This window comes from Peromyscus maniculatus, chromosome 20 (genome assembly GCF_049852395.1).
Source record: "Peromyscus maniculatus bairdii isolate BWxNUB_F1_BW_parent chromosome 20, HU_Pman_BW_mat_3.1, whole genome shotgun sequence".
NCBI classification, from domain to species: Eukaryota; Metazoa; Chordata; class Mammalia; order Rodentia; family Cricetidae; genus Peromyscus; species Peromyscus maniculatus.
Window position 1 is genome coordinate 28,346,380 of NC_134871.1, and position 20,390 is coordinate 28,366,769.

The following is a 20,390-nucleotide window of genomic DNA, read 5'->3' on the forward strand; positions in this document are numbered from 1 at the left end:
CGAGTCACCAAATTGCAGGAGGCAGACTGTGGTTTTCAACCTTGAGAGTCAGTCAGGGTTTTCTGCTCCTGGGCAACAAAAATGGATGCCAGGATGTGTGGGGTTTGGTCGGCTTGTACACAAGCCCTTGATTCACAGGACTCTGGGCTCTAAGTCTTTTTGGTGGGCTTCAGGGTGGCCTAAGAATATGATCTCATGACTCCCCCATGCTGTGGCTGCTGCGGAGAGTCCCTGCCCACAGGCATAAAGCTGCTGCTGTGCCCAGGTTCACGGCCATACAGCTAGCCAGAGCCAAGGCAGTATTCCTACTCAGGACAGTGTGGTCCAGAAACTAAGCAATGTCACCACACGACAGTGGCTCCTGCCCTGGGTCCATCTGGACACAGCCTGCCTCTGCAGTCCTCTCTTGTTAGTCCTGCCCCCAACATTCTGCCATTCATACACAGTGGCTGCCATTCCCTAAACCTGGCTCGTCATCAATACTTTTCAACTCTCAGTCATGGCCCCTTAGTAGAATGATGAAATCCGCTAAAGAACTAGGGCTGTCTTTTGCACTTTTTTTTAAATAATAAAACAGAAACAAGACTTAAAATATCATCATTCTTTGCCTGGAGCATGGTGCTCACCCTCCCTACACAGCCCTGCTGTAGCTTTGGAGCCAGGGGACAACCTGCTCCCCCCACTGCTCCCCTAGAGCTGAGTGAACCTGAGCAAGGCAATTAAGTCTTTGATTTCATAAGAGCACTTACTTCTCATGTTTGTTGTGTGAATAAAATGATTTTATACATGCTAAGAGCTCAAAAAAGCATTTACACACACCCAGGCACACATATGCACATCTTTGGGATAGTTTCCTGTTTGTAGCTCAGGTTGGCCTGGGACTTGTTATGTAGCCTGGGCTAGCTTCAAACTCTACATCCTCCTATTTCACTGTCTTTAAAAACATTGTTTATCTTTTTATTTTTCCTGTGTGAGTGTTCACTCATGCATGCGCTCTCTCTCTCTTTGTATCTGTTGTCTGTCTGTCTGTCTGTCTGTCTGTCTGTCTGTCTCTCTCTCTCTCACACACACACACATACACACACACACACACACACACACACACACACACACACACACACACAGAGCAGGCACATGCCAATGCGTTGTATGGAGGTCGGAGCACACACTTCAGGAACGGGTCCTCCTCTTCCAGCTTGCTCCCACCATGTTGCTCTGTACGCTAGGCTAGCTGGCCCTGGAGCTTCTCGCCCATTCTCCAGGCTCTGCTCCTCACCTCACCACCGCAGCCAGCTTTTTTGTGAGTGTGGGTTGTGGGGACAGAACTCATGGTACAGACTTCCATGCCAAGGTCTTTACCCTCTGAGCTATCTCCTTGCCCCGTCAGCTTCAAGAGCATGGATTACAAGAGTGTGCTACCATTTCTAGCTACATGCACATATTGGTAACAATAAATGTTAGTAATTAATCTTATTGCTTCATTTTAAAGGCTTTCCTGGAGCCCCGAGGCAGACCCAGGCCCTCTTTGGAATGAGCTTCTTGGTCCAGATGGCTCTCCTAGGAATGAAGTACTCTGTTCTGCCACCCCATTGTTCTATAAGGGAGTGTAGATATGAGAGCATCTTCCCACCACTCCTGGAGCTCATGCATGGAGAGTGAGAACTTAGGCTCTAACTCTCTGGAGCTACTATTTGAATTGCTTATTTTTTCTAAGCCTCAGTTTCCACTTTTGTAAGTGGGCCAACAAGAATACCTGTCTGGTCGTACAGTTTAAATGAACAGTGTACAGAATGTACCCAACAAGACATGAGCAGCTATTGCTGTGGATATTGCTCTATACAAATAAAACACTGATGGCCAGTGACCAGGCAGGAAGTAGGTTGCCAGGCAGGAAGTAGGTGGGACAAGGAGAGAGGAGATTTCTGGGAAGTAGAAGGCTGAGGGGGGAGACACACTGCAGCCACCGCCAGGACAATCAGCATGTAAAGACTCTGGTAAGCCACCAGCCACGTGGCAAGGTATAGATTAATAAAAATGGGTTAATTTAAGATAAAAGAACAGTTAGCAAGAAGCCTGCCACGGCCATACAGTTTATAAGTGATATAAGTGTCTGAGTGATTATTTTACACGTGGATTATGGGACTGCGGGGCTTGGTGGAAGCTGGAGAGAAGCTCTCCAGCAACAAGCTATGATCATCAGGCTATTGTTCAATGTTTCAGGAGCAGAGGGGACTTCCAGAACCTGGAGATATCATCTGCAGTTCAGAAGATGCTCATGGCTGTTGTCTGACTGCCAGACTGAGACCAGCAGTGACGCTTGTCGCCTCACGTGTGGATCCCGAGTGTAGCAGACAGTGACAGTGCATGCACATTGACTGGGCCCCCACATCCACCTGTGAAATCCCCACTGTACAGATGAGGTGACTGCGGCCGAAGGAGCCCAAAGGGCTTCCCCAGCATCGCACAGCCAGTCCTGTCCTGGTCCTACACAGGTGTCCCTTCCCAATGTTACCCTCCTCAGGAGAATCCCAACAGCAGAGCTGCTTTCCCGGTGGGGGCTGTCCTCCACAAACGGTTCACCCCAAGAGAGGAGTTTATAATTCCCCGCCTGTGAAGGAGTGAAAGGAGCAGGAACTTTGAAATCAGCAAACTTGCTAAGCTGTAAGAAAGGAGGGGGGTACTGTCGGGCCTGCCTCCCTGGCTTTCACGGGCATCAAATGAGATGCACGAGGTGGAGTGCTTAACGCATGTTAGTTACTGTGGTCTTCAGCACGTGGTTGATAAAGAGGCTCTGGGGCCTCCTCAACCTTTCAGGATAGTTGATGAAGCTGCTCCGCAGAGCCTGGCAGCTCAGGGCCTGGAACACAGCTGTATTTCAGCAAAGTGGATGCAAGGAGTCCCAGGGGTTCATTTCTCAGGCCACACAGAGGAATGAGATAATACCAGTGTTTTCTTAAAGCTTCCAGATTAAACAAAGATGATGGTGTGTGTGTGTGTGTGTGTGTCCGTGTCCAAACAGCCTCTTAATTTTGCTGAATTGCCTTAAAGCCCACAGAGGAAGGTTCTCTGAGCCCAAGTGCACATCCAGTCACACAGGGGTCATTTCTGTTGCAAAGCTCCTCTGTCTTATCACATCATCGTTCCATTTGCTGATGAATGCAGAGTGCTTATAAAAAGCACTCCTCCATTAAAGTCGTCTAGTACACACGAAGAAGCAGTCAAGAGTGTTACAGAACCAATTTCTTTTTTTAATATTTCCAGGAAAGGGGGAACATAAATTCTGCTGAAGTCATTTAAAGTCATAAACCTTTAAATGTTTGCAGTGTGTTCTACTGACTGAAGTTTTCCAGTTGATGCAGGCCGTGGTGCACCACGATAATGCAGTCTCTCCGTGGCGCCAGGGAAATGGTACTTCTGAATGGTTTCCAACTGACATTGCTCAGGAAAAGGTTATTTTTCCTTCATGGCATTGATTTCTTAAGTAAATCATTTGACTCTGGAGTCAAGATAAAATGGAGCCTTTGCTTTTTGAAGTTAGTTCTTGCAAGGGGATCTTTTATTTTTAGTCACATCAAAAGTACACCCTGGAGCTGGGGATGGGGCTCAGTCAGGAGAGCGCCTGTCCAGCATGCACCGAGATCTAGGCTTCATCCCAATGCCCACATAAACCAGGCATTGCGGAGGCACATACCTACAATCCTGGCATGTGGGAGGGAGAGGCAAGAGGGAAGAATTCAAGGTCATTCTCCACTGCATAGAGTTGGAAACCAGTCTGGCTTACTGAGACTTTGTGTCAGAATTTAAGAAATGTTTTTAAGTACATCTTGTTTCCTTTTCTCTAAGCACTACATCACACGGGTTTCCAGTTTGTCCTATTCCAAAGTCAGGCTTCAAAGCCTGCATCTCAGTCCTTCCTATGCATTGTCTCTGTCAGTTAAGAAAACATCCACTGCTCACACCATCATGCAGCAAAAATGCCTTGGTCTCCCACACAATCCACGGGGAAGCTCTCCTGATGTCTGCCTTCTGCTCCTACCCCTACTCCAGCTCACAAGTTCCAGTGTTTGGAATGCCAGCGTGTCAGCTGAACGGGGGAGGAAACCTTCACTCTAGCCTTATTCATTCTGCCTTTTGAGTCTGAATGTCCTTTGGGGCTGTCAAGTAAAGGGACCTGCCACCAAGCCTGATGATCTGAGTTTCAATTCCTGGGACCCAAAAGGTAGAGAGAACCACTGCTTGTAAATACTCCTCCAACTTCCACACAGGTGCACACATACACACACACACACACACACACACACACACACACACACACACACACACGTCCTTTCCTCTAGGTAAGTCTTTATAAACACCATGGCCTAGATTAGGCCCTGGAATTCTCTGTCTCACCTTGCCCTGAATTCTTCCTCCATTACATTGTTAACAATCCAGGCTACTTTTGCATTTGTGGATTTATATGTCCCTCTGGCCAAAGTGTAACCCATCAAAGAATGAGGCCTTTCTCTTTGCCCATGGCTGTGAGCACTGAATGAGGCCTTAAAGAAAAACAAACCACAGGGACACAGGACTTACCGCACAGCTTGTTCTGGAACACTGAGGTCAAAGACTCGATCTGGCTGAAATTGGCCACCAGGAAGACGTGGTCCTTGTGGGGCTCACTCCCAATGGCCTTTAGCGTGTTCAGGTCCACCTGACCCACACCAATGGCAAAGATCAGGATGCCTGTGTCCCGGGCCTTTGCCGCCACCTCAGCCACTGAGTCCTGAGGTCTCCCATCGGTCACAATCATGATGATCCGTGGCACATTCTCCCGCAAGGGCCGGGCCCCCTCTACTTCTGAGAAAGCGATGTTGAGGGCATACTGTATGGCCAGCCCTGTCATGGTGCCTGTGGACAGATGCCTCATCCTCTTGACAGCTCTCTCCACCTCAGATTTCCTCTTAAAGGTCTTCAGGGAGAACTCATTCTTGACTGTGCTGCCATACTGGAGCAGACCGACTCGGGTAACATCAGGGCCAATATCCAAGAACTGCAGGATATCCAGAATGAACTCCTTGACCTCTGCATAGTCATGGGTGTTGACACTTCGGGAGCTGTCGATGATGAACACCAGATCCGCTCGCTTATTCTCACAGGAGCTCTCTGTAAAAAGAGCAGAGGTCACAAATAATCAGATGGGAAGTGTTCAGATTTTCTTTTCTGTTTCTGTAATAAAACACTGGCCCAAAAGCAACATGGGGATATTTGGCTTACAGGTTATAGTTCAACATCAAGGAAAGCCAAGGAAGAGACTGGAGAAATGCTACCTATTGGCTTGCATCCCCTGGCTTTCTCAGCTACTTTTGTGTGACTGCTCGTGGTGGGCTGGGCCCTCCTACATCATCAGCTTTCAAATGTCCCCACAGACATGTCCACAGGCCAATCAGATGGAGACAATTCCTAAATTGAGTTTTTCTCTTCCCAGGTATGTGTAAGTTTGTGCCAAGCTGACCAGAAACAGTGATAAGAGGTAAGAACCCAATGCAGATTGACTCTTGTGGAAAATCTTAGGACTTAGAGTCACCTTTAGAACCTCCAAAATTCAGCTTTATTCTTACCAAGAAAGCTGTCGGGCATATCTGTGCAAACCAGATGATCATCCCTTAGCTATACACAGAATTTCTTTTTGTAAGATAAATCTACAAAGTCACCAAGCCGGTTTCAGTCAAACCCTTTATCAGAGTCAAAATTATTTTACTATCTGTGGCATGGTTCATAAGTTTGACAGGACACTGCGAAGACTGGAAAATACTTAAGAGGGCCTAATATCAAATGACCTGCAATCTGTTCTGGAAGATTGAGCTAAGAGAACAGTAAAAGACTAAGATGTGTTAAACTGAGTTTCTACCACAGACTAAGAGAACAGCAGTAGGTCTGGAGAGATGGCTCAGCAGTGAGGAGCACTGGCTGTTCTTGCACAAGACCTGGGTTTAATTCCCAGCACCCACACAGTGGCTAACAACTGTTTGTAATTCTAATTCCAGGGGGCTCTGACACACTCAAGGGCCAATGTATGTACATGGTACACAGGCTTGCATGCAGTCAAAATGCCCATAAAAAATTAAGACATCTTTTTTCCAAAGATAAGGCGGGGGGAGGAAGCGTACTGGGGTATCAAGGGCTGAGGACAGATGAAACCCGAGCTGACTTGTGAAAACAGAATGTTTGGCTTGAGAGAATACATGGAGAGGGGCTCATGACCAAAGCCCTCACCAGGATGGATGTGGTGGGTAACAGAAGAAGCACCTTTAGAACACAGGGAATACTAGGAACGACTGGGCGGGATTAGTTGAAAATATTCTGAAACCAACTCTAAAAGACCTTTCAATTCAGACTCAGAAATCTGTACACAGGTCACAGATGGCATGGTATCTTAGCATATTATGTAATATCTCTTGTATGGAAGTTGCATGATTACAATCAACTGAATCAGAATTTGGAGGTGCAGCTTGGCTGTAGAGCATGTGCCTGGTACGTATGAGCCCCTGAGTTAAATCCTCAGCATGGGAAAAATGGTTGAGCTTGAGTCTGGCAGAGGTTCCACCCACTCCGCTGTTAGAATGTCTGAGAGATGTAAGTGACAACCTGTTACTGTTTGGATGTGGTGGAGAACATTCCCCAAAGGCTCACGTGTCCAGATTTAATCCCTGCTGTGAAGCGTGAGAACAGAAGCTTGATGCAGCTACAGTGTGCAGAGGTCAGACTTTGCCAGGAATTAGGATTGAACATGCTCTTGGAGCGGAGCCTCCATGACCGAGCTCTGGTGACTTTTTAATAAGAGAGCCAGAGGCCAGAAGACACACCATCTACACATACACTTCCTTATTATAAATGTCGTGTGCCTCCTTGGGTGTCTAACAGCAAAAAGCCATTTTTTGACTCACAGAGCTCTGAGTGAAAATAACTCATTGTATTTTCATTCTGCACGTGTGCATATGTTTGGGGTTGTGTATGTATGTGTGTGAGTGTGGAAGCCAGAGGTAGGCCCCTCCTGTTGCTCTCCACATTACTTATTGAGACAGGTCTCTCACTGAACCAACTGGGCAGACTTTATCAGCTGGCTAGACTGGCTGGCCAGCCAACTTCAGGGATCCACCGGTCTGCCTTGCCACTAGGGTTACAGACATGTGTAGCCATGGCCAGGTTTTCATGTGGGTGCTGGGAATCCAAACAGGTTTTCACGTGTCTGCAGCAAGACTTTCACCAACAGAGCCATCTCCCCAGTCACAAACTCTTTATAAAGCCACAAGCTACAGCTGCTTGCCTAGCACAGAGGAAAACACACTGGTACACTGCCTTCAGGCAGCACAATCCTCCCCTCCCCCTTCTCTTGTCCTTGCTGGACTTTGCAGCTCAAGCAGGATTTGAAAGGGATTAGAAAAAGGATCCCAAGTGCTTGCCCTAAATCCCAACCACCACAGCTGCAAGAATGAGAGAGCAAAGCCAAAAATGAGACAGCGAAGCCAGTCATGAAAACGGGAAGTGGGAAGGCCTGGGAAGTTGTCCTGTCCAGAGCAGCTCACCAGGCGGTGACTTGTCACGCAGAGCTGGCATACGCACCTCCTCATTGCAGCCATATGATTCCAACGGTCTTCGAAGAAGGGGTGCCCCCAAGGCCAGTAGCCTGGCAGGAAGCCACATATGACATATCCTCATATAACATCCGAACCCAGTACTAGGAGTCAGGTGTATATAAGGTGAGCTTCTTCAAACAGAGGCCCCACAAACTGCCTTTAGGACCCAGAAATAAGAACAACAGAAACCTAACATTTGCAAGATATTCTAAACTCTTTTCAGGGTGATTTCATCAGTGACCTAATTTTACTGTCAGAACAACTATTGAGAAGAGTGTTAGACTTGTACCCATTGCACAGATGAGAAAACGGGGGTGCTGAAGAGTTTGTGAGTCTTTCATAATTCAGAAAAAGAGAACACTAATACCAACCTCTCAGGGCAGTTGTAAACAAGGAGCCAAAGGCAATAGCTGCATATGTAAGCATTGTGGACCCTCCTCTGCCCTCCCTCCTCCCTCAGCCCCCACAGTCAGCTCAAGGCAGGGCAAGAGCAGAAGCTAGAGCTTATGGCTGTTCAGTTGGCACATAGGCGCCTGCACACACACCCAAAGAGGGCAGGGGACTAAACACCAGGTGAGCCCTGAGACCCAAAGGCTGTCTGCCTGAGAGGCACCTGTGCTCCTCATCTTCATGAAGAGGCCTATGATCTAGCACTTGGCCCTAGGCTGGAGCTAGACACTATCAGGATGGCCCAGGACAGCACCCCTCCACCCCTCCACCAGAAGCCACACCGGCCTACCCATTCAAAGCAAGTCCGAACTTATTTCTGGGATGATGGTCCCATGGTCTCTACCTGCTGAGGAGGTTGTGGAGTCAGGCTTTGGCCTCACCACAGAGATTCAAAGGAAGGAGATTCCACAGAGGACTACAACCCCAAAAGTTCTCTTCTCCTAGAGACATTTGGTAGGAAGAGCTTTTGCTCAAACTGAGATTTTCATTGTGAGTTTTATTCATGGCATCAACACCCCACTGAGTATCACAATTTGAAGAAATCCTGGAAGGTCCATGTGGAATTGTGTGCTAAACTGGAATAGTTCCCATCAAAACAAATGGGTAGTTTCCATAATGCTTGGGACATTTAACAAAAATACCACAATGGTCCAAACTGTGGTTAGAGATTCCAAGAGAGTTGTAGCTCCGAGCTGAAATCATTTTCTAGCAGCCTACTCTTAAGGACTCAGAGCAGTTCAGCGTGTCCCTAGAAGGCTCGTTCAGTGGTTCTCAGCCTAGAGTACACACCCCAGTTCCCTGCAGGAAATCTTAAAAGCTGAGGTTGGTGAGCTACATCCCTCGAGCTAGTGAGTTTGGAGAGGCGTATGAAAACTCGCCTTTCTAACAAGGAGAATGGTGACAGTGATGTTCCTGGTCCAGAGATCATGTCTGGGAATGACCAATCTCTGGAAATAAAAAGAATTCTGGGAAGTCCTGAATTCACTGCCTCAGTGCGAGTCCTCCCACAAGGTGGGACTCCGAAGCTCTGTGGTTGGAAATACAGTGAGTAATGCATCAACATCTGTAGAATTAAGTGGAATCTCAGGTGTAAAAGTGGCTTCAGGGGAAGGGATTGATTCAAGGCAGTCAGGGCAAGGAAAAATGAGAGCCTCCAAAGCAGAAAGTTCTAGAACAGGTGTGGATCCTGTTTGTGTGATCCTGTTTTAGTCCCTACATCTTTGCCATTATACACAGCATCACCATGGCTGAACGTTCAGTTCATGGATTTTTACACTAATAAAATACAAGCCAAGGGACCCTGCATAGAGCCAAGACTCTACTTTACAGAAGGGGAAACTGAGGCTTTGTAGAAATGGTCCTTCCTCTGAGGGCTGTCATGCTCACTACAGTCAGGCTGGAATAATAATGGTACCTTGCCTACCAGTTCAAGCTCCCCTTAAAACATCCTCAATCCAGCTAACACGACAATATAAGCTTTGCAAACGCTTGAGAACACGGAAATACTTTCTGTGAAAAACCTGTATCTTCTCCACAACAGTCAACTGAGAGAAGTTTCCAGAAAAATGGACTCTCTCCTGAGTGATCCTCTCGTGTTAACTGCTCGTGCTGAGGAAGGGTCCTCCTTCTTCTTGGCATGGGGAAAGACACACAGTGATCTTCCTCTTGGCCCCTCATGACAGGACATTCAGCCGCACTTGGATAAGGTTGTGTGAGCACATAATAAAATGTCATCCCTCTCGCCATAAAGCGATGGTCTGGACTCTGTCAACAGCACTTCCAATCCTGTCATCTTGACTCAAAGTCCTGGCACTGAGGAAAGTCTCTTGCCCTTCCAGAGCAGGATCTGAGCCAGGAGGATTTTAAGAACATGTCTACCCCGCAGGATGACAGTGTGCAATCTCACAACTATTTCCTCTCCTTCGGCTGCAGCTTCGTCACTAGTCTGACTCTGGCTAAGGTCAATCGCAGCACGGTAAATATTTGGTGCCGCCTGCCCGGAATGGGGAGGGATGTGAGTCTCTATAAGAGTAAAGTAATTTCATCTGGAGGGGCCTCTGAAATTCTCAGGGAAACCCCAGTTAAGTCCTATGTTCTCAGTACAAGTTCAGGCTGTCACCTTCTGCCCAGACTGTCCTGAACATCTCTGTAAGTTCTTTGACCCTCAGTCTCTTATGAATACGTGCGTATGAGTGTGTGCGTGCGCGCGTGCGTGCACTCAAGTGTGTGCATGTACTGCTCGTATGTGTGGGAGCCAGAGGACGACCTTGGCTGTCATTCCTCAGAACCACCCACCTTCCTGTTTGTCTGTGCTGTGCTCTGTTTTGAGGTAGGGTCTCTCTCAGCAGGGAAGCTAGACCTGGTGGCCAGTGAGCCCAGTGGTCTACCTGTCCCCGCTACCCCAGCCCTGGATGAAAAGTGTGTGACCCCATGCCCACCTTTTTTTTTTTTTTAAGGTTCTAGGGATGGACTCAGGTCTTCATGCTTGCCTGTCAAGCACTTGACCAACTAAGCAATCTCCCCGGCCTAATCCTCAGGCTTCCGTAAAACGGGCAAGAAAACCTCAGAGACCGACAGGGGACATCACAGTAAGTTGTAGATCACTGAGCTGTCCGGCCTTGTTTGGAATGTTTTACTTGTGCTGGCCTATTTGGTCCCTAGTCACCTGAGCGCCTGACTGGGTCATTTCTGTTTTCACTTTACAGATGAGGACATGGCTCCAGAGAGTCCAAAACCTGCTCATAGTCTCCTTCCTGCCCAGGAGGCAGCGAAGTCAGATCTGGACTGTCTGACTGTGAGAGTGTGAATGGTAGGGACTCACGCTCTACCCACCAAGTTGTGCTCAGCCCATCCTTTTCACCGTCCATTCCCAGAATCCTCGAGGTACACCAGGACTGCACTTGCTCTCTGGGGTCAGTTCTTTCCTCTCCTGGGATGATGGCCTGCGCACCAAGGCCCACACTTGCCTGTTACCTGTCCAGTGCTTTCCCCGGGGTAAATGCCTGTGTGTGTGTGTGTGTGTGTGTGTGTGTGTGTGTGTGTGTGTGTGTATGTGTGTGTGTGTGTGTGTGTATGTGTGTGTTTAATTAGCAAAATGCTGAAAAAAAATACTTGCCTTCCGGAATAGCAGGAGCCCGGGCCTTTAGGCTGCCGGTCATTTACGTCTGCATTCACTTGACCAGGCTTACCGAGGGTTCAGCAGGTGTGAGATCTCAGGAGACCGAAGGATGAGAAGTGAGGTAAAAAGACCGCATCGCTGGCCTTGCAGTGACTATGGGGACCCCGGGGGAAGGTAGCTGGGACAACAGAACGGGTCTCAGAGACCTGAGGCTTCATATCAGTTCCCAGAAAATCCCACAAGCAGATGGTTTGTGGGCACTAAGAGAACTGAAAATGTGATGATACCAGTGAAAAACTGTGATAGTTCCTGGGGCTCTGACCAAATTAGAAACTAGAGTGTGATTTTAAACAGCCTAAGGCTGGCTTGAAGACAGAGCTCGTGATGTGTGAGACCAGTGAGCGTTTAGGCGTTTCATTGCGGCCACCTTCAGCTTTCCCACACCCGGAAGCCGGGCAAACGCTGGATGTCACAGAGCTACTGCATGGATCAGGAGGGGACAAAGGTGACAATGAGTCAGTGGTTTCCTCTGGGAAAGCAAGCAACAGGGAGAGGGAAGGGAGAAGGGGCGGCAATGTCGGCAACATCAATGGATGCCAAGTCCAGATAAGACCTCCGAATTGCTGAGTTCAAGCCTAGGAGGGAGCCGAGACTGGGAGTGCAGTCACTCTAAGCAGAGATAACAGATGCTAATAGCTGGGCTCAGGGTAGCCGAGCCATGGGAGAGCGATGCATATGGACATTGAGCTCATCGGTATCATGGCAAGAGTAACCCTGGAGCCAGGCACAGTGAGCTACCAGCTACAACTGCTCTAGTCTGGAGCTAACCAGAGGGGCTTTGGATTACCTAAGGGCAGTGAAACAATACCAGACACAACGGAAAAATGTGACTAGGACTTTATAAAGAAACAGGAAAAGATGAGCTCACAAAGATTTTCTATGGAACACGGAAGAGATGAGAAGGGGGTGGCTGGAGTGAAGACCACCACACAGGCAATGCTGTGATGCTCTCCCAGGCCACACGCCACGCGTGGTTCTGTCTCGTGTGCCTCGAGACTGTGATTGACTTGCAGGTGGTTGAAAGAATATTTCAGAAATCATTTGAATCATCTTTGACCCTTGTTCCCAGTGTCACTTGGCCTGTATCACCATGTATTTAGGCACTTGATTAGAGCGCCGTGGACCCTGGCCAGCCCAGGAAGACCTATAATCAACTCTTTTCTCCAACTCCCGTGTTAGTCAGGGGCCAGCTGCTGCATTACCTCACAGTAGACACTGTACAAAGCCAATGAGCAATGGCTTTCTCTGAACCAGATGCTTCCATTCACATCTTCCAAATGTACCCTTGGGAACAGCCCCGGATTCTGGTGCCTTAGGACAACACTGCCAGGGGCCAGGGCATCTTTTGGACTCATTGACAAACCCTTTCCTCCTCAGTAATGCTTTCCGAATACTTCTCCAAATTCAGGGGGAGAAACAGCTCTTGTGGTCTCTCTAGGCACAGTGTGGGGAGGAACCATGAATAAATGAAGTAACAGAGTCAAGATCATGACTTATTTCTAGAATAATGAGTCACAACTAACACGATGAAACCTAATTGTAGTTAATGCCACACACTTTACACAGGGTTTACAATTCAACTATGAACACAGGGAGAAAGACTTCCTGATCACAGCTGGTCACAGGTTAGAATCAGGACCAGAATGGCAGGCAAATCATCTCAGCCGGTGCATCCAGCCTCTATTCACAGCTCCAGAACAGCAGGCAAATCATCTCAGCCGGTGCATCCAGCCTCTATTCACAGCTCCAGAACAGCAGGCAAATCATCTCAGCCGGTGCATCCAGCCTCTATTCACAGCTCCAGAACAGCAGGCAAATCATCTCAGCCGGTGCATCCAGCCTCTATTCACAGCTCCAGCTCCTGGACTTTAACACAGAATTTAGCTACAGAATTCCCATCAACACCAATTAGACCCCTCCAACCTTAGTACCTTAACCGTCTTTCAGTGGCCCTCCTGACACAGGGGACCTCAGTCTTCTCTCATATCAGAACTTCCCATGAATCTGGGACATGTCATTGATCTCAGTCACAGCAGCTGGTCCAGCAGCTGTGAAGTGCTCAGGGCAATTAAGCCTCAGGGAGCTATTTACCAAAGCCACCATCCCAAGGTCACTGATGTCTGCACCATCCCAAGGTCACTGGCGTTTGCAGAAAGCTGAACACAGGATCTTTAGTGTCCCCAAGTGTCCCACCACTCCCTGCCCTCAGTCTTCTACCCTGCGATGTCTGGCTGCTCGTCTGTGGTTCTCTGCGCACCATTCTCTCAGCCACAGATACCCTCAGCCCTGGGGTGTCTTATTTTGAACACCTTCTTCCCCATGTTTCATGCATGAAGCTGTGAAGTCACATGCATGTCTTCTATGAATCCTGGGACTCAGCCAAGTGCCAGGCACCTGGAGGCTCTTATCTGAATCTTTGCTTATTCCCTTTGGTGTGGACATGGAGGTGTAAAGAGAAGTTTAGGTAGCCCTCTACGAGCTTGGGTGACTGGAGAAGCTGATCTGGAGACACAATGAGGGACAGCCATAGCAGGCCTCCACAGTGGCCTGGTGACATCAGAAACACTTGGCAATGTATTCAAAATGCTGAGTCCTAAGCTTAATGAGTCAGATTCTTTCCAGATGAGGAATATGCACTTGTTCCAGGTGGTTCTTGGGCACAAGCCTGAGAACTCTGTCTCTAGGGACACGTGGGCGTGAGAGGCTGTCTGCCAGGAGCCTAGAAGAAGGGATGGCAGAGTACTCCATGCCTGTGTCCCAGCAACCTCTCCCTACCAGGATGGTCTTAGGAACATGGCGACCCCATACCCTGGGCTCCCTCGTGTCTCCTGGAGCAAATACTGTTCCATTGCTGCCTCCTGTCCGTGACAGCGATGCCAGTTTTCAGTTAGAATCGGACAGTAGAGAGGGTAGACCGTTACTGCAGAGGGAGGCGTGGGGGAAGGAGGAAAGGGAAGATGAGACTTAGAGGTTCCATGGCAAGTCCATGGACATGGGGCTGATGGGAGGTGGTGGAAAGGAATCAAAAATCCATCAGCCTGACTTGCATTTCCAGCCACTGTTCCACAGTAGGTAACCTAGCATGTAGCTTCCTTTCAACAGGAAAATGTCCCACAGACATGGCACCTTACCCTCCTGGTTACCCAACAACACACTAACATGCACCTTAGACCGGAAGGAGAACCAGGAGATTTAGTGCAAGTCAAGACCCAACTTCACACCTGCTGTGTCTCCCGGGGTGCGAAAGATGTGCTTTCACTACTGTAGTGATGGCAGTTGAGTAGTGATACTTACTGTGCAGTGTCACCCCTTAAACACGATGCGTGCTGGCCCAGAAGCCCAGCCAACCAGACAGCACCTTGGCATCACAGCTGGACTGCATTCATCTTCATCTCATGAGAGCCTGGCTCAGATGTGTACATAGGGTGGTGAACTGAAGGAGGGTGCCAGGCACTGTGGAGACGTAGACATTCTAAGACGCAGCTCCTGGCCTCGGGAGACTCACAGCGCTCACTGATGCAAGTAAGTGGACTTCACAGCAAGGTGAGGTGAGGTGGGCTGTACATCACTCAAGCCACATAGTGTACTTCACCACGGGAGCCTCGCCCTCATCATGGGGAGTATTTCATGAACCCAACACAAACACACAACACACACAATCTCTCCTGGCCTGCCACTGAGAATAAAAGCCACAGTGTATGTCAAGACCCTCCACAGCATAAGTGGACTGCCTGCCTGGTAAAGATAAAGAGGAAGACTACTGAAGGGAAGGGAAACACAGGAGCTAGACTCCCTATTCTGCCAGACATTCCTGTTTTCTTATCTCTGCTCAGAGTATCTCGCTGGGTAAAGAACAGTGGACACCATTGAACTTACTGTGCACCAAGGCTTCCCTCAGGAAAGACAAAAGACCAAAGACGCGGTCTAAATGTCAACCTGTACCTTCTCCCGAACCCCTACAACTGGAACCCAAGGTCACAGGCAGAGGCTGAGGCTTCGGAATTGCTAGGCTTGCTCTGTGTGCACGTTAGCTCAGAAAGGCATGTACAGAGGGACAAATGTACAGAGGGAGACCCCATTGGGTGAACTCTTCCTAACCTGGAGGCACACACAGGAAGTGTCCCTACAAAGCACACCAGTTTCTTTTTCCATTGTTTTACAAAGATTCTATGAGAGGGCATCTTTGCATAGCAATACTGCTCAATAAAGTAGAGTCCGGGCCGGGCCCCGAGGGATCCCAGCTGACACCAGCTCAAATGTCAGTTGTTCCTACTGACTGTCTGTCATAAATTCCTCCAGGAACACAGCTCTCTCAGGCCCTCAGGGAATATGCACCAACGAGCCAGAAAAAAAAAAAAAAAATGCCACATCACCCCAGTCTCCTCTGGTAGCTATTACAGGAGCTGAAAGGAGGCATCACGACACTCAACAACTGTAGTTTCCAGAACCCTGGATAAGTTTCTTTAGAAGAGAGCCAAAGAAAAGGCTGCCCTCGTTTAGCCCTGGAGAAAACAGTTTCCAGTGAATTGAAATTTCCTTGCAAGGTAAAACAGTTTGCTCAGACCTCACTAAGACACACCCTCTCAGAGTCTGCTGCACAAACAAACTCTCCTATAATTGATAAAGAGAGGATAAACAAATCCTTACACAGTCAACGGGTTTAGAGCCTTTAAAAAAATATGAGCTGACAGAAGAAAAACAGTATTATTATCAAATAGTCTGGCCATTTTTCTTGCTTTCTCAAATTGAGAAATAGCACTATTTCAGTTACATTGCGATGTGGCTTCTGCTCCCTGTAAAGCATGAAACAGCATAGGCAGTTGTCCAAAGCAAACTGGCATTGATCCACAGGGGGATTCAGACTTAAGGACTTCAGCAATGGCCTCATCTGCTCTGAGAGTTCAGCAAATGGAAGCCAGGAGCAGGGCAGCGAGACCTGTGGACAGGAAGGCAGGGCAGCTAAGCCCTTAGAGCCAGGAGAGGGAGGCCCCAGATGTCAGCCTCATGGCTTAGGGTCCTGGTGTCTTTCCCCGGAGTACAGATGAGTTATATGACAGGAATGCATCTCTGAAGCAGCAAGAGAAACACTTTCTCATTTCCATTTGGTTGAATTATACAAACCCAGGGACTCCTTCTTTGTTCCAGGTTCTAAAGACACCAAGACGTCTCACAGAGAAGGCATCTTTGGAAGGTTTACAAAGGCATGAACAACTGGAGCCTGGACAGAGCACCATGCAGAGTTGGGGGCTGGGGGATTCCTGACCAACACGATACTGCGTTACAATTTCAAGGTCTGATAGGGTAGGCTAGGCCAGGCTTTGAGTAGACATTTTAGGGCAGTGTGAGCACAGGCTTAGAGCCAGACCAGAGTGAGGAACCCAAGCATACAGGTACCCGGAAGAGGTGTGGAGGGCTGGATCCTAAAGAGGCACTGGTGACAGGACTGTTGGGAGGGCCTCACGTAGTCATTACTGTGAAGCCTAAGTGGAGCCATAGAAAAGTTCTGTCACGTCCTACCTCCTTTTAGACACACTCAGCCCAGACTTCATGTCTGCTCCAACCCAGTCTCACCAGCCTGTCCCCAACCTGCAACTACCTGTATGTCCGTCCCTTCACGTCTCAGGTTCTCTGTGGATAAGCTGACAGAGAAATTCTTCTAAACTTCTTTGATTTTAGGAGTTGCATATCTGCCTCAAGAATGAGTCTCCCTTGAAGGAGAAAGTTCAAGTTGTCTGTGAGGCCCTTCACAGGCCCTTCAACTTATCCTCCACCTGGTTCCAAATTACAAGTGCAATACAGCTTGAACGCCACCGACACTTCACACAAACACCACCTCTTCCTCAGTTTTCAGTATCGCAGAAGTTTAAAGGGAAAACTACGATTCCCAGACTCCACTGCAGCCAGAGTTTTGGGTAAGAATGAGCTAAACCACCAGGCCATGGTGGTGCACGCCTTTAATCCCAGCACTCAGGAGGCAGAGGCAGGCGGATCTCTGTGAGTTCGAGGCCACCCTGGTCTACAGAGCAAGATCCAGGACAGGCACCAAAGCTACACAGAGAAACCTTGTTTTGAAAAAAAAACAAACAAACAGACAAACAAACAAACAAACAGTGAGCTAAACCCCTATCAGATACTACTTTGAAGGATAATGTGAGCTTGGTGTTGTCTCTGCTAACCTTCAAGGCTGTAGAAGACATCGAGCTACAGCAGCAGACATGGTGTGCCAGGGGCAGCTCACCAGCATCCTGGAAGATTTCGGTGACAGTAATAGCCAGAGTCCAGTGGTGTGTGTTTGTGGTGAACTCCACACCCCCTTTCTCTAACAATCACACAGTTAACTTCCTAGACTGAATCTCTTTCCGCTTGATACCTGGTTCAGTATGCTTCCCTGAACTGGCTGGCCCTCAGGCTTTCTCAGGAGTTACCTCTCTGCCTAACGCCTTGTCCATTCACACAGCACTCCAGATGAGGGCTCCAATTCGTTGAGGCAGAATAATGCAACTGAGCATGCTAGGTACTGTAGGAACTTAACCTCCCCAGGCTTTGTGGAAACAAACTAACCTTCTTCTGGTCAGCTAACACCTCTGCACACCCATCCCCTTACGCCTTTCTACAGTGACCCCCTAACTCTCTGTACTCCTACTCTGACTTGTTTGAACATTATCCTCTTCCTGCTTTGGTATAATGCTTTGTTTCCTCCATTCCCACTTAACTTGGCTTCAGTTTCAACCGCCTAAACACGCCGGGACGGTAATCACTCAGAAGGAGAGCTATTGGGTAAGCAATTTGTTTCCTTGCTGCTCACAGTGCTTTAGCAAATGCTCGTCTCCAGCTGCTGTCGGTGACTCCATCGAGATTGCCGCCCAATGTTAGGGTTGCCATGGAAGCCAGAAACAACATGCTGGGAATCCGCACCACACAGATTTGGTGCCTTTGGTTTCTAGGTTGTTTTACAAAAAGCCTTTCTTATAGCTGATCATTAACATGAGGACTGGTTAATAAATAAGATAGCAGGCTAATGAGCTGAAATGGTGTTTCTTCAAGACTCAAATCATCAAGCACTTGGGACTTCTACAATTTAAAGCTAAAGAGGGGACTTTCAATGTTTCTGTTCTTCCAGGGGAGAAGGCAGGCCAGGCGGTGTTGGGATGCAGCAGACTCCTGACTCCTAGCCTGCCCCTGTCCCCAAACCACACTTCTCCATCGGGGGAAGTTTCTGGGTCTGTCTAATCTTCAGTTTTCTTTTCTGCAAGATGCAGACAGTAAGATGGGGTTGTCATGTGGACTGAATGAGAGACTATGTGTTAAGGACTTAGAATGGATGGTACTGGACACAGAGTACGAATCATGATAATTTGCTATTTGTAGCAATTAGAATACTAATTTGTCATTAGTATTCTCACCTAGCAATTCATTAAGGTTCTGTGTCAGTGATATATGGAAAAGGCAGCCACACTGAGAATCCAGAGACCTGCATGCTAAGTCTAGCACAGGGACACTAGCCATATGATTTTTTTACTATGTCACGTTCTGTCTCCACCTTTCAGTCTCCTTTCCTGTGAAATGAGAGTGTTGGATGAAATGGCATGTCTTGGTTCTTTCCCAGCTCTAGTGTGCAATAGTTTTAAATAAAAGAAATTAAGTAAAAACTATCCTTTAGTCCTTTAGTTCTAGTTTATGACAGCTAATATTTATGGAGCAATGGTTATAGACCAAGGGGAACTCCTCATGCAGCCTCTGTTTCAGATGGGAGGCTGCAGCTCTAAGAGGGTCCTTTGCCCAGGACCACACAGGTAGCAAGCGGTAGAGTGAGGATGCAAATGTATCTGACTCCAGAGCTCCTATGATTGTTCTGGAAGAGCAAACATGCGCACACACAACTGTACAAGGACATAATCCACTGCACTTCACATACATTGATGCTGCCCTACTGTACTGCTATTTACCTCCCCCCAGAGCTTGCCTGTGCCCTGTACACCCGGACCTTGATTCCTTAAAAGTCAAGTGAAATTGTCTTTCCTTTGAACTACCAATGTCACTCCTTTAAACGACCCATCGCTTCTTGTGACAGGCTCCATAACATGAAACAAAACGTGGGAACTAAGTCCCTAATGGATGGGCTTATGCCATTAGGGACACTTGGTCCCCACTGACTGAGGGCCTCATGAGTATCAGAGATCGGAGCAGAGGAAGGACAGATGGGGTTGGATATGTCTCATGTGCAGTCCACTGAGCCTGGGAGAACTGTCTTCACATGAGAGTTCAGAAAGGAGTTAATCTGGCAGGGACCTTGGGACTGTAACAGGGCTTCAGTGACTTTACTGAAATAGGGAACACCATGTGTAGGAGACAGAAAGGCTCAGGCATTTCAAATGTCTCCATGTAAATCGGATTGTTAAAGTCCTAAAGCAATCCAGGAGACGAGTAGGGTGAAGCAGGCCACTCAAAAGCAAAGGTGGTAAGATCTGCATGGAAGCAGAAGTCCTGGGGGTGGGGGGCGACCAGAAGCTGAGATTCAGTGCCTGTGAGCCTCTGGAAGGGCTGAAAGCCTAAGCAGAAATTCAGTGGAAGTCTCCAGGATAAAGCAGTACAAGCGCAAAAGACTACGCTTGTCCAGGTGGTACCCCGGAGTAAGCTGCTACATTTCTTCCCTGCAGGAAAGTATAAGTGGAGATTGTTCACCAGCTCTGGGCCCTTTCAGCATCTGGATGTGGCTGATGGAGAGGCACACATGCGCTGTCCTGGAGACCGTCAGATCTGAGGAGCCGGGTCAAGCAATGGGTACAGCAGGCAAGAGCACAGCCCAACTCCCTCTGGCCCCCAGGAAGAACGCAGCACATGGCAGCCCCGTCTACTCCCTCTGGCCCCCAGGAAGAACGCAGCACATGCCAGCCCCGTCTAGCCAGCCAAGTTGGGGTGATGTGTGGCAGCTCCTCAGCAATGCTCCAAGATGAGGACGTGGACAGTCCATGGAGAATGAGTACTACAGAGGGCTGAGTGAGTGTGCTGGATCTGCAACCCGACATTGCTCCTCTGAGGAAACAGCTGCAGTGAGTGAGGGGTCTTTTCACGCTGTGTTAGACCTTGTCAACGTTTCTTTAGTACCCCCTAGCCACTAAACCCCAAAGTAATCGGCACTGACTTGG

At 48.4% G+C, this 20,390-nt stretch overlaps 1 protein-coding gene and 1 pseudogene across 3 annotated transcripts in view; one reads left to right on the top strand and one right to left on the bottom strand.

Moving 5' to 3' along the window:
- Window positions 1-20,390, bottom strand: part of Matn2 (matrilin 2) — a 152,093-nt gene that overhangs the window by 76,094 nt on the left and 55,609 nt on the right. For all 3 annotated transcript variants that reach the window (XM_076555933.1, XM_076555932.1, XM_076555931.1), the window contains exon 3: window positions 4,576-5,145. In XM_076555933.1, the coding sequence (XP_076412048.1) occupies window positions 4,576-5,145 (570 nt within the window). The remainder of the gene's footprint in view (window positions 1-4,575; window positions 5,146-20,390) is intronic.
- LOC107401293 (large ribosomal subunit protein eL31 pseudogene) overlaps window positions 9,937-20,390 on the top strand; it is a 30,411-nt pseudogene continuing 19,957 nt past the window's right edge.